Raw genomic sequence first — 13,613 nt, forward strand, 5'->3', positions numbered from 1 at the left:
CATTTATATTATCAGTTTGATTATTTTGATGGTATTGCATGTCAGCCAGCAGTAATTATTAGTAGTAGTATGGTAAACATATGATAACACTGTATTTTGATGGTTTCCCAAAAGACAAACTGATTATAAGTAACTTTGCAAGTACGTAAACCTGCTACCTAGCCTAACCTTAACCTAAGGAGTGTTAGTTGACATGTAGTTGGAAAATTGCTTATTGTCAATAGACTAGGGGGACCATCAAAATAAAATATAATATAATATAATATAATGTAAAAAATAAATGTAATATGATATAGTCCATTATAAATTAAGTAGATTTTATATGCTGTCCATTGTGTGTTATAAATAATCATAATCTTAAAAGTTATAACCTCAAATACTCAAGTATTATAATCAGTGGTGGGGAAAGTTACTTTTAAAAGTAATGCATTACAGTATTGAGTTACTACCTAAAAAAGTAACTAATTACGTTATGTAGTTACTTTTTAATGGAAAGTAGTGCGTCACTTTACTTTTGAGTTACTTTTTAAATCTGGGTAGGGCTTGCTTTGTTTGTTTTTAATATAAAAAGTTATATTTTTGGCAAATGTAAAAGCCTTTTTACACCAAAAGCCTCAGGCTTTGAAAAAAGTAAATTCACGTCTGTGCAGCAGACCACAGAAGAAAAAAATGTCAACTCTTCAGCAATAAGCAAAAGAGTTGCAAAAGCAAAAAGAAAACAAATGTTAGTTAGTTTATCTTGAGTAATATTTGCTTATTAGTATGGCTGAATTGGATAATTGAAGGTCGGCAGCAAAGACATCAGTTAATAAAATGTGATTTAATGCATAAAGGATATTTGTATCATTTAACATATTCACTTATTGCAGGTTTGCGTCATATTCTGAGTTGAATTTCACTGTTTTTATTTATTTTGAGGAATACTGAATCTGTGTTTTGTGAGTGAGATGAATTAATGCATGTTCACATTTATTCTAGAACGAACATCTTACTCCCGATTTCTCTCAACATGGAGACAGGAGAGCTTTTAATCAATAAATGGGGGCAAAAGTAACTGCCATTACTTATTTGAAAAAAGTAACTCAGATATTTTCTTGTCAATTAAAAAAGTAATGCGTTACTTTACTAGTTACTTGGAAAAAGTAAAAATATTATGTAACTCACGTTACTTGTAATACGTTACCCCCAACACTGATTATAATGTATTATAATTGCTGTTATGATTATTCATGAGATGATATAACATAAGGTTTTTTGCATTATACATTCATTATAATGCCTTAGAAGTACCATTATAATGTATTATAAATAGGGGCTTCATAGAAAGTGTTACCATTTGTTTATTTGTGAACAAATGACAATTTATATAACGCCATCTAGTGGAGACAGTGCACTGGCTCATTCAGTGAGTTATACATGAGGCCATTGTTTATATGCAATAAACACCTCGACATATGTGAACATAAGTTAACCAGTGCAATCACTTTTGGTGCTGTTAACTCTTTTAAAACATTTTGAACAATCACACAAGTTCACTTTGTCCGCTAATAATGTCCCACGTTGTATATACATATTTCCACTACATATCAAAGGATGTAGGCTATTTTGTTTAATAGGATTCTGTGTGATAGTGGAATTAACATGCTAAACATTTTAAAGGAAAATAGCAGATTCCCTTGTCTTCTTGTGGCTGATTTTAAAGTTATATGAATTATTAATATTCATGTGATTAATTAGTATTTACACACATTTTGCATAATTCTACAAAGTTACAGCTTGATTGGACAAGCCATCTTATTTTAAGTAAAATAATTAAATATTAAAATAAAATATCAAAGCATATTAGTGTACATCAAATATCAGCAACAGGGCTCTCACACTCTTCAGCATCAGTGTGCAGCTAAACACGTAATGAAAGATCTGATTTGCCAGCAGCTTATGGGTTTTTTCATAGGGTTGTTTGAATGTAAATATGAGTTTAAAACACCATCTATAGTTTGGCCGGTGTGAAACTTTTTTTCCCAGAATGGAAATCCTGAGGAAATAATACAGGCCTACAGACTTCTTCTCTACCAAAAACATCAAGGTCTGACTGGTTTGCGTAGTCCAGTTTGCCCCCAACTGGTTGATGCCATAACTGCATCATTATTGGGACAAAGTAAATATTTAAAACAGGTTATGTATTTCATCAGTTCATTTTTGTGCAAGAAAAATCCCGTAAGAAACCAGGTTTCATATTCAGTAAATCATTATTTCTCTCCATTGAGTAGAATATGTTTGCTATTATTGTGTTTCACAAAGAGTCATCCATTATCTTCATGCTGAAAGGTCATATGCTGGTCTCACATACAGTGCCTTGCAAAAAGTATTCATACCCCTTCCATTTTTTCATGTTTTATGTTGCAGCCTTATGTTAAACTGCTTTAAATTACTTTTTTTCCCCACATCAACTTACACTCCATAATGGCAAAACACAAAACAGATTTGTGACAACTTTGCAAATTTTTAAAACATAAAACCCTGACATAAGTACATTACATAAGTATTTATACCCTTAACTCAGTACTTAGTTGGATCACCTTTACAGCCTCAAGTCTTTTTGGGTATGATGCGACAAGCTTTGCACATCTGTATTTGGCAATTATCTGTCTTTCTTCACCTCACCTCTTCACCTCTCAAGCTCTGTCAGCATTGATGGGGTCTGGCAGACACTTTCATGTTTCTCCAGAAATATTTGATTGTGTTCAAGCCAAGGCTGTGGCTGGGCCACTTAGGGAAATTCACAGAGTTGTCTATAAGCTACTTTTGCTGTGTGCTTAGGGTCATTGCCCTGTTGGAAGATGTTTCTTCCCAGTCTGAATGGTCTGGACTGGATTTTCATTAAGGCTATCTAAATATTTTGGTGCATTAAGCTTTCCTTTTACTCTGATGAGTCCCTCAGTCACTGCCACTGAAAACCGTTCCACAGCATGAGGCTGCAACCAGCATACTTTACTTTTGTGATGGTACTCTGCAGGTGATGAGCAGTGCTTGGTTTCCTCCAAACATGATGCTTGGAATTGCGGTTCATCAGACCATAGAATCTTGTTTCTCACAGTCTGAGGATCCTTTAGGTGCTTTTTTATTGCAAATTAAAAGTGGGTTCTCATGTGTCTTCACTGAGGAGAGGATTAAGTTTGGCCACACCACCATAAAGACCGGATCAGTGGAGTGTTGCAGTGATGTTTGTCTCTCTGTAAGTTTCTTCCATCTGCATATATGATAATGGAGCTCACCTAGAGTGACCATCAGCTTCTTGGTCACCACTCTAGCCAAGCCCCTTCTCCATCATTTGCTCAGTTTGGTCCTGAGGCCAGCTCTAGGAAGAGTCCTAGCTGTTCCAATCATCTTTCATTATGGATAACGGAGATTACATGCTTCTGTGTACCTTCAATGCAGCAGAATATTTCTTCCCCAAATCTGTGCCTTGACACAAACCTGTTTTTGAGCTGTACAGGCAGTTATTTTGACCTCAAGGCTTGGTTTTTGCTCTGATATGCATTTTCAGCTGTTAGACCTTTTCTGATAGATGTGTGCCTTTCCAAATCATACTCATTAAAATGAATTTGCCACAGTTTAAACCCACTCAAAATGTAGTAACATCTAGAAGCAATATGAGTGCTCCAGAGCTAAATCTGTGTTCCAGAAAAAGGTATGAATACTTATGCAATTGAATAATTTCAGTTTTTTTTTTTGGTTCCATTTCTAATAGAAGCTGTTTGCAAAGTTGTTAAAAACCTGTTTTGTGCTTTGTCATTATGGTGTATGGAGTGTAGACTGATGTGGAAATAAAGTAAATTTAAATCAGTTTAACACAAGGCTGCAACATAAACATGAAAAAAAAAAAAAAAAAAAAAATGAAGGGGTATGAATACTTTTGCAAGGCCCTGCAACTTAGCATACAGTGGCCCAATACATAAATGACATGGTGAGGTAATCGTTTAAATATCAATCAACCTGTAACAGACAACCTACTCGTCTGTTCCTCCCAACCCCCTTATCAGACAGCGCAAATGTTTCCCAGAAAATTATGTTGTGGGTTTAGTATGGAGGAACAGCTATAACAAATCACTCTTGTTCACACTACTGTAGTTTCCCTGTAGAATTGATTTTAGACTGTTATGGATAAGAATAAACTCCAAAATCTGTGGAATCACTGATTTTCACCATTTATTTTACACTATCAGTTTTAAAATAAACGGTCCAGCAAAACATGCTTTAAATTGTCTTCAACCACATTTTCACAATTACATATTTCAAAACCATGATTTTGCATACTTATACCACATAAAATATGCTCGCTATTGCAGTACCTTCCCTGGTCAGCTTTAAGAAAAGTCCTAACCAATTCGAGGATAAAATTCCTCAGTTTATTGGGTTAAAATGCTTTATTAACGCCATCTTGTGGACAAACAAAGCATCTACATAAAGTTACTGCAAAGGGAGAGTGTCTGTAACAGACATTTATTTGTGTATGATTTTGGAAAGCAGATGTTATTCATCACAGAACATGTCCACAGGTTCACAACATCATCTGCATCAGCTATATGACAGCTATATGACAGCTATATGACATTTGCATTCCACGCTGCACCAAACGGTGTACAAAACCAGAAATCTCTTCGTGTTGATCGCTTCAGAGTTAGTAAAGTACATTTCCTGTGATAATTTGGAATAAAAACATACAGGTTCATATGAACAGAATGGGTCCTATAGACACATGCTGCAGGGCTTCCTCTGAAGGGCTTGATCGTCTGCGAACTGTAGAAGAGAAAGACTAGTTAGAGATGAGAAACTACACTTTCCAACTGATTGAATTTAGGTAGTTACCTCGATTTGAGCTGCTCTTGACTGTATTCCGAGTCGCTCCACACTGTTTGTAACAACGTCCATCAGCAGTGTTGTCGACATGACAAATAATGACGTCACAATGAACAAATACCTTGATTTGCAATGTAAATGGTACAGGGTTATCACTTCAATCCACATTAACGTATATGAAAAGAACAGAGCAGACTTTGTACAATTATGGAATTTCCTTTTAGCTTACCCTTCTGGCCAAGGTGGCATCCTCACTTTTAGAACTCCCATAATCCTCTTTGAAAGAAAATGTTTTAACCTCAAATCTCTTAAAGTGATCTGGGATGTCCACTCTGTCATCTGGGATTACAGGATGGAAGATGGTCTGTTCGGGGTCTTTAGGATTGGCACATCTGGTTAGAAATGAAGAGTTAGCACCCCCATGAAGTAGAAATGTTTCATAAATGCATACAATGTTTTAAACATACCCATCAACTATTAAATCCCATCTAGGTTTGGATTCTTTGTCTTTGGCGAGTGTTGCCCAACAGTTTTCGAGGCCTACTGCTACCCTAGAGTCCCTGGAGTGATCCATACCCACCTCAAAATAAAGAGGCTGCTTCAGAAACTTTAAAACAGGGTAGTCACCATCATGATAGAAGAGTCTGTAAACCATATCTTAGGGGAAAAAAAAAAAAAAAAAATTCTCACATTATACCATACACCGCTCAGACTGACAGGCATTTTACAGTTAGTACCTACACTGTAAAAAAATATTTGTTGAGTCAGCTTAAAATAACTTGTTACCCTGCTGCATTAAAGTTAAGTTCAGTCAACTCAAATAAGTTTAGTCAACTTGAAATGTGAAGTTGTACTAAGTGACAACTTAGATTTGTGTTTGTTAAACTTAAATTAAGGCAGCTGGGTTACTTACCTTGCTTTTAAGTTGAACCAACTCAAGTATGCAAGTTGTCACTTGTACAACTTAACATTTTAATTTGAATAAACGTTTTGAGTTGACTCAACAACAACAACAACACTGGACAAAGAAACCATCTGCAGAAGTTTACATACCCTTAGAAAGCTTCAGGCTAACAGTGAGTTCACCCTTTCCAACATCTGCGTGTGGCTCTTTAAAGTGCGAAACAGCATGGAAGATCATGCTTTGGGTAGCATTTGCGACGTAAACACAGGACACCACAAACCTGTTAAATAAATAAATAATAAAGAAAAAAATAAAAATCACAGATAATTTACTCCCCTCCTTGTCATTCAAGATGTTCAGGTCTTTCTTGCTTCAGTCGTAAAGAAGTTATGTTTTTTGGAGGAAAACATTTCAGGATTTCTCTCCATATAGTGGACTTCTACGGTGCCCACGAGTCTGAACTTCCAAAATGCAGTTTAAATGCAGCTTCAAAGGGCCCTTCACGATCTCAGGCAAGAAAAAAATGATCTTATCTAGTGAAATGATTGTTATTTAAAAATAAATAAAATAAATAATTAAAAAAAAAAAGACAATTTATATACTTTTTAACTTCAAATGCTTGTCTTGTTTAGCTCTACATGAATTCTGTGTATGACGGTTCAATACAGTTAGAGTAGGTTGAAAAACTCACATCTCATTTTCTCCTCCAATTTCAAAATAGTCCTACATCGCTGCAGAAGTACTGACCATTTCGCTAGATAAGAAACTTCTTCCTCGGCTGGGATCGTTTAGAACCCTTTGAAGCTGCATTTTGGAAGTTCAGACTCAGGAGCACCATAGAAGTCCACTATATGGAGATAATTCCTGAAATGTTTTCCTCAAAAACAATTTCTTTATGACTAAAGAATGAAAGACATGAACATCTTGGATGACAAGGGGGTGAGTACATTATCTGTAAATTTATGTTCTGGAAGTGAACTAATCCTTTAACAGATACCCAAAAAAACAAAATGTTGTCATTAATTACTCACCCTCATCTCATTCCAAACCCATTAAGACCTTTGTTCATCTTCGAAACACAAATTAAAATATTTGTTAAATAAAAATCATTTTGTTTTCCTTCCACACAAAAAAACTATTCTTGTAGCTTCATAAAATTAAGGCTGAACCACTGATGTCACAAGGACTATTTTAACAATGTCCTTACTACCTTTTTGGGCCTTAAACGTTCAGTTGCGTTGTTGTCTATGCAGGGTCAGAAAGCTCTCGAATTTCAAAGATCTCTCAATTTGTGTTTAGAAGATAAGCAAAGGTCTTACAGGCTTGAAACAACATGAGGGCGAGTATTAAAGATTTTTCATTTTTGGTTGAACTATCCCTTTAATACTTCATTAACATTTCAGTCATTGTTGTACTTCATCATACAAGTGCTTAATGTTTACAACTGTAATCACTGCGGTAACTAAATAATTAAGCATTTAAACTTACACTGATACTTCTATGTTGTCTATGTTTTTTTTAAATTCTGCATTAATAATAAAACAAATTGCTTTGTCAATTACTGATAATGCCAACCTGGTCTCATGATGAAAACGTACCTGTGGAAAAGTTTTAGTGAGTCACAAATTACGTACCAGTATCAGTGCAGTTTCCAACAGAAATGAACACTGAGTGACGCTAACAGTGTGTTTGTTTTTTCCCCCTGAAACAGATGAACATAAATATGGTACGTTTTATGTGACATTGGTTTTGTGTGTGTCACCGCAGTTCTGACTTGAAATGTCCATTGAGTGGCGCTGTAACTCTAAGACCTCGTGACTTTTAAAAATAACATACCATCTGCACTACACTTAAACCGACCTGATAGTATGAACAAAAGCGAATGTATTGTAAAAATGCAAATCATAAGCATGCCGTTTTAACTTGTTTTTCAATCTCTCATCTTTCAGCTCTTTCAATGCAAATCATGTTTTTCACGGGATTCGTACCCACAGATTCCGGATCCCAAGTCCAATTCATGTCAGCTGAGCTACAAAGCAAGCTTGTTACATCTGGAAAGTGAAACATATGGAGCTATAATCATAACGGTGTACAAAACCGATTACAAGTGCTTGATGTTTGACTGCCTCTAGTGGACATTTCTGTTGGAAACTGCAGTGATATGTAACTGTTGGTACGCATTTCACGTCTTGCAAAAATTCTCACAGGTACATTTTCGTTATGAGATCAGGTAGGATAATGCAGACCTAACGGCACATTTTTACCAGGACTGGACACCAGCTATTTTTTGTGCACGTTTATGAAATTAAACTTAGCATTTTTTGATTGTTGACTTATTCTGTTTAGCAAAGGATTGAAGGTTTTAACACTACCTGCTCATTTCAAACGCCAAAGCTTAGCAAGGCATCTATTGTTAAAAATATACATCCATCAATAAACAACCCTAAAGCTAACCTGTATTCCTTCTCAGGGGGTAAGGTCTCTGGCAAAGGTCCATCTCTCTTCCAGGTGACTTCATTCTCATATACCATGGTATCCCCAACAAACTGAACAAGCAAGAGAGTTAGTCAGTCAATCACTTTATTACATAAAAGTTGTGTGAATTTTTAATGCGAGCACCCTTGTACCTTTCGTGTGGTTCCACAAGTGGTGACATCAAAGTGAAAATAAGCAAAGTAGTCTTCATTGTAGTAGGGTTTGCAGGCCGGGTCTCTTAGAGAGAGTTGATCGGGATGAAGATTTGGTACCGATTCCAGTTTGGGAAGCACCACATTTATCGTTCCATTAGAGAAACACTCTGGCACAACAAAGAAACTCACAAGCGTAAAATAGCAAGATGACATCATGACAGTGATAAAAATATGAACTAACCTGACAATTTTAAGAAAAATGGGCAGGCAAGGGAGATCTCTTTGTAACTCCAGTTATTCAAGGAGTCGAAGATTTCCACATCAATTCTTGCCGTGATTCCAGTCAACTGAACAGACTTCGGGGGAAAATCAGTTAGAGAAATTACTGTGGTAGCCAACCACCCACAGTGATTAATTTAATGTTGCATAGCACACTGGTTTGAAACAAGTCTCATATTTATATTTTTAGGTGAACTGCCTCTGTAATATGTGTGTGGGCATCACTTACGACTCTTCTCTGTAAACAGTGTTACAAAGTCTGCGGAATGCCGTAGAACGCAAATTTTGAGAGATTTTCATAACCATCCCCCCCCCCAAGAATGCTATTGGGTTAGTTTTGAGAACCAGTTGGGCTGGTTGTGTCACAAACATAGCAACCCTGAACAAATCACTAGTGCAACTCAGGAAATCTGAAGAATACCTCAAAAGCCACAACTGGGGCTAGGAATGGCACAATGATGAAGAAATGGGTTTCATTCGAATGATGTTCATACTGCTGCAAAATCTTATCATTCAGCTCCATATGTCCCAGTTTGATCTTTAATTGGGAACTTGGGGTGCTCCCATATTTGACATACATTTTGAAGTGCTCCTGTTCACAGCTTCCCCCTGCATTTGGAAGGACTGCAGAAAAAATAAGGACACCAAGTTAGGTATCAGCACAACCCAATTATGCACAGTTCTGATCCTAGAGCTCTGCCTTCCAGCAGGGTTTACTATTGTTCCAACACAAAGACCATCCATAAGCATTCTCAGTGAAGTTTTGGCTGCCATGAGAGCAACTCTTGAGCTGCAGAAACCTGACCATGTCACAGTGAGAATCTAGAAACCACGCTGAACTGTGTGTCTGTGACAGGCATTATTATATCATACATTACTTGGCCAGCTCTCCAGGAGCATAACTTGGCACCCTTCTAGTAGCCAACATACAAAGTATTCTTGCATCATTCTAAAGGTCTTACCAATGTTAGTTGTAGAAGCTTCTAGCACCGTGGAGTATGAAAACAGCGTATGTTCAGGCAAGATGATGAAACCAAAAACAAGAGGAAGTGAGTACGTTCTTACATCAGGGCGAAAACTCTGCATTAGAGATGAAATCATTTTAAGACAGGGCAAGGTGGGATAATGGCTGCATAAACCATGAGTAAAATGCATACCTTTATTTGGACATGAGGTTCAGAGAAGGGAACCTGGAGAGCAAAGGCTTTGGTGTCATTGGGGAAGCTGTGCTCTTGCAGACCAATGCCTTTAATGAGGACTTCCGAGACAGTGAGCAATTCAGAGCCGAAGGTGATATTCAACAGCTCCACATCGGGTAGAAAGTAACCCAGCAATATATCAAACACCTTCTGCTTGGGTTGAGTGTCTGATCACATAAAAGCAATTCTCTTGGAAAAAAAATATATAAATAAAACAAGCCGTTCTGTCTAATTTCAACACTCACAGTCTGTAACTTGGAGCGGCCATGGTGTCAAAGGGGTGGTGATGGGGAACAAAACCTTATATGTGGTCTTATCCAGGCCCTCCTTCCACAACAGCTCAAGCATGGGTTCTATAGTGTAACTCACATGGTACTGGTCCTTAAGAACATAACTCTGTAATTAAAAAAGCGTTAGTCATTACATTAAAGTTAAACGCAAAACACAGCTTATTAAAAACTCAACCTTGTAGTATCCATCAGGAGCCCCAATGGGAATCTTAACAACTATATGGGACTCTGTGAAGGTCATGGCGTAGTGACGGCTGCCCATTTCTTCAGGTGTGAGTGTTCTACCATTAACACCCATGTGCACCTCCAGGATTTCAACTTCTGAGGAGACCAAAGGACTTATGTGCCGAGGAACGTGCCAAGAAATCATCTGACCCACAACAGAAGCTCCACCTAAAGTCAAATCAGAACTCAATATGCTTCAGAACTACACAGAGTTGTGGAACAACACTGTAGCAAAAATAAAAAGATTGTATGAAAGAAATCTCACTGATTGGACAGGCAGCTGCCGACTCCACTATAGTCATCATCCAGCGGTCTCGGAACAAGACCACTGATTTAAACACCATCATATCAACACCATCAACCTAACAATGAAAAATATTTCAGGCACTACCTACACTGTAAAAAACAAACAAACAAAAAAAACAAACAATTTGTTGAATCAACTTAAAATAATTTGTTACCCTGCAGACTTAATTTAATTTAATTAAAATTACTTCATTTTAAGTTCAGTCAACTCAAATGAGTTTAGTCAACTTGAAAGTTGTTAAGTTGTACTGTGAGAAAACATAGATATTAGAGTTGACTAAAACAATTTGGTTTGTTAAACTTAAAAGCTGGGCTTGTTACCCAGCTGCCTTAAAATTTTAAGATGAATGAAATCAAATATCCAAGTTGTCACTTAGTACAACTTAACATTTTAAGTTGACTAAACTTTGAGTTGACTGAACTTAAAATTTTAAGGCAGCTGGGTAACAAATTATTTTAAGTTGAATCAACAAGTTGTTTTTTACAATGTAGAAACTGAAATTAATGTATCATATGCTGGCACATGAAAGCATTCATACATTTTGGACAAAGTTTTCAGCCATGTTGTATGGGCTTCGCATGACCAGTCGTGTTGGAGAACTGTAAACATTGTAGCCCATCGCCTGTAGGGTCTCTTTATCAAAAGCCTTCTCTCCAGGGCTGTATAGTAGAACTTTCCAAAGTTGCAAGTTAGGTATAACTGTGGGCTGTTAAAAACAAACAAATGTAATAAAAATATTTTTTTAAAAATGAAGTGCCAAACCGATCTCATGGCAATTCGTACATATTTTACGATCTCACTCATATAAATTTGTATGATTTTTGCCTAATTGTACGCATTTTATGAGTGCCCCAGTTTGTATGAATTTGTACTAATTACCCAACCCCCACCCCTAAACCTACCCATCACTAGGGTCTAGACAAATCTTACAAAATCGTAAGAGTGTGGTCGTATGAATTTGTACGAATCAGCCACCTCGTAAAAAAAACACATACAAATTGCTCATGAGATAGCACTGGCAATGCTAAGGTCCCTACACCTACCCGATAAACACCCATGAGGCACTTTACTGTACACTTTTCAATAATTTCCCACATTTTATTGAAAATAAACACCTTTCCAACCTGATGTGAGAAGGGCAGTGAATGATACTAGTCGACATTCAAAGGATCAAAACCTTTTATCAAAGTTGCACTAAAACCAAACCAACTTTTAACAACTTTTTTGATCGACTACTTTAGTTTGGCGAAAGGTGGATTCGAACTGGTTGATTGCGGCAAGAATTGTTTGTGGGTAGAGTTAACGAAAATGGCCTCTGCCAACAAGGCAGGAATATTTGCATCTAGTGTAAATACACTCCATAAAAGGACAATTTTAAAGGACATTCATCTAGTAAAAATGGTGCGGGACACCAACAACTTTCTGAAGCACCACTAAAAATATTTTTATACATACCCACTGGTTTACTGGTGCGGTCTTGATTTCTGGTATCGCATTCCTTACAGATACCTGTCAGAACATAAACAGGCATGCACAGACTGCAATAACACACTGCATCTCCACTGGCACATTAGAACACTAGTCTTGGATCATTAATCAATTAGATATGGAATTTCTCATAAAATTTAGCAGCTATCAATCCTATAAACCAGGGGTGCTCAGATTCAGTCCTGGAGGGCCACTGTCCTGCAGAGTTTAGCTCAAACCCATATTAAACACATCTGAACCCGTTAATGAAGCTCTTACTAGGCATACTAGAAACTTCCCGGCAGGTGTGTTGAGGCAAGTTAAAGCTAAACTCTGCAGGACACTGACCCTCACCCCTGCTATAAATTATCCAGCTACCCCTGGTCAAACTTGATGCATAACATCTACATAATGTCGGAAATGTCCACATTTTATCAAAAGTTAAAAAATGACGTATTTGAGAAAATAAGATAAGTCACTTGCCTCCATGAAGTTTGTCTCACACAAAATCTCACGTGAAGTCATGGTATGACTGCAGGACTTAAACACTTCATGGACTTTCTCAGATAGCGTGGGGAACTCATACAGTTTAAACTGCATGGCTACTCTAAATTGCTTGTCAGCCTATTAAAAAAATGGTTAAGTAGGTGTAATTAGAAATAAAAACAACTTTTTAAAGACCCACTCCCACCTTTCATGTTTTCTTCATTATTTACATAACTACAGCTCCAGAGCTGGTTAAAAGAATGCTTAATTTATAAAGACACAAACCTGGTTCTCTGCAAAACAACTCTGTAGGGAAGCTGACACTATCGTATTCCCCCAAGGATCAGATTTCTGTGTATAGCCACACTGAGCCGCCAGGTGAGGTGTGAGAAGGACTGTCTGCGTGTTATCTGAAACGCCCGGAGAAGGTCTGAAATAATTCCTGTGTGTATTAAACTCATTGGCACACGAACAAAGGAATAATTAACTTACTGACTGCATAAACCTCTAAAGGGCTTCCTGCACTCAAAGAACCAGGGAGGATAAACTGCACTCTATTTCCAAGACATTCAGCTTGGATTCCATCTGCAATCAAGAAATGTGTCCATTAAGTAATGAATTACATGACTTGACATAAAATAGTTTAAACAGATAGCACGGCTTACCCGCAGAGGTATCTGCATGAATGCTTATTATGGTGACCATAACCCATAAAGCCCTACAAGCACATTAATAAATCAACACATCTCGTGATGAACTCAAACACTCATATTTCCATAGCCTAAAACATACCCTATTTCAAAGCATCCCATTATTTGAAATCTTTGTAATCTTTGTCTTCTACACAAACGCGCGGTCTCAGCGGAAGGTGATTAATGAACTGTGTCTAGCGCGTTCCGTCTGATTGCACAGTATTGCGCACAGGTGAGGAACTCAAACAGCGTTGACGGGACTCTCCGCCCAGCT

At 37.2% G+C, this 13,613-nt stretch overlaps 1 protein-coding gene across 1 annotated transcript; it reads right to left on the bottom strand.

Annotated features, from left to right (window-relative positions):
* Nucleotides 1-4,239: 4,239 nt before the first annotated feature.
* Nucleotides 4,240-13,589, bottom strand: zpax2 (zona pellucida protein AX 2). The gene is made up of 21 exons (XM_051092168.1): nt 13,440-13,589; nt 13,313-13,365; nt 13,140-13,232; nt 12,933-13,057; nt 12,645-12,785; nt 12,150-12,203; nt 11,233-11,400; nt 10,653-10,749; nt 10,338-10,555; nt 10,118-10,268; nt 9,831-10,039; nt 9,636-9,753; nt 9,095-9,297; nt 8,636-8,750; nt 8,392-8,561; nt 8,219-8,310; nt 5,914-6,044; nt 5,328-5,517; nt 5,090-5,252; nt 4,870-4,981; nt 4,240-4,800 (listed from the first exon to the last, which is right to left on the bottom strand). The coding sequence occupies exons 1-21, from the start codon at nt 13,457-13,459 to the stop codon at nt 4,730-4,732; spliced, it is 2,694 nt and encodes an 897-aa protein (XP_050948125.1). The 5' UTR covers nt 13,460-13,589; the 3' UTR covers nt 4,240-4,729.
* Between the last annotated feature and the right edge of the window lie 24 nt (nt 13,590-13,613).

The sequence above is a fragment of the Labeo rohita genome, chromosome 20 (genome assembly GCF_022985175.1).
Source record: "Labeo rohita strain BAU-BD-2019 chromosome 20, IGBB_LRoh.1.0, whole genome shotgun sequence".
Lineage (NCBI taxonomy): Eukaryota > Metazoa > Chordata > Actinopteri > Cypriniformes > Cyprinidae > Labeo > Labeo rohita.

Coding starts and splice junctions, on each gene's coding strand:
- zpax2 (XM_051092168.1), bottom strand. CDS start 13,459: ATGGGATGCTTTGAAATAGG. Junction 13,058..13,139: donor TTTAGAGGTTTATGCAGTCA/GTAAGTTAATTA, acceptor CGGGCGTTTCAG/ATAACACGCAGACAGTCCTT. Junction 10,750..11,232: donor CTGAAAACTTTGTCCAAAAT/GTATGAATGCTT, acceptor TTTCATTGTTAG/GTTGATGGTGTTGATATGAT.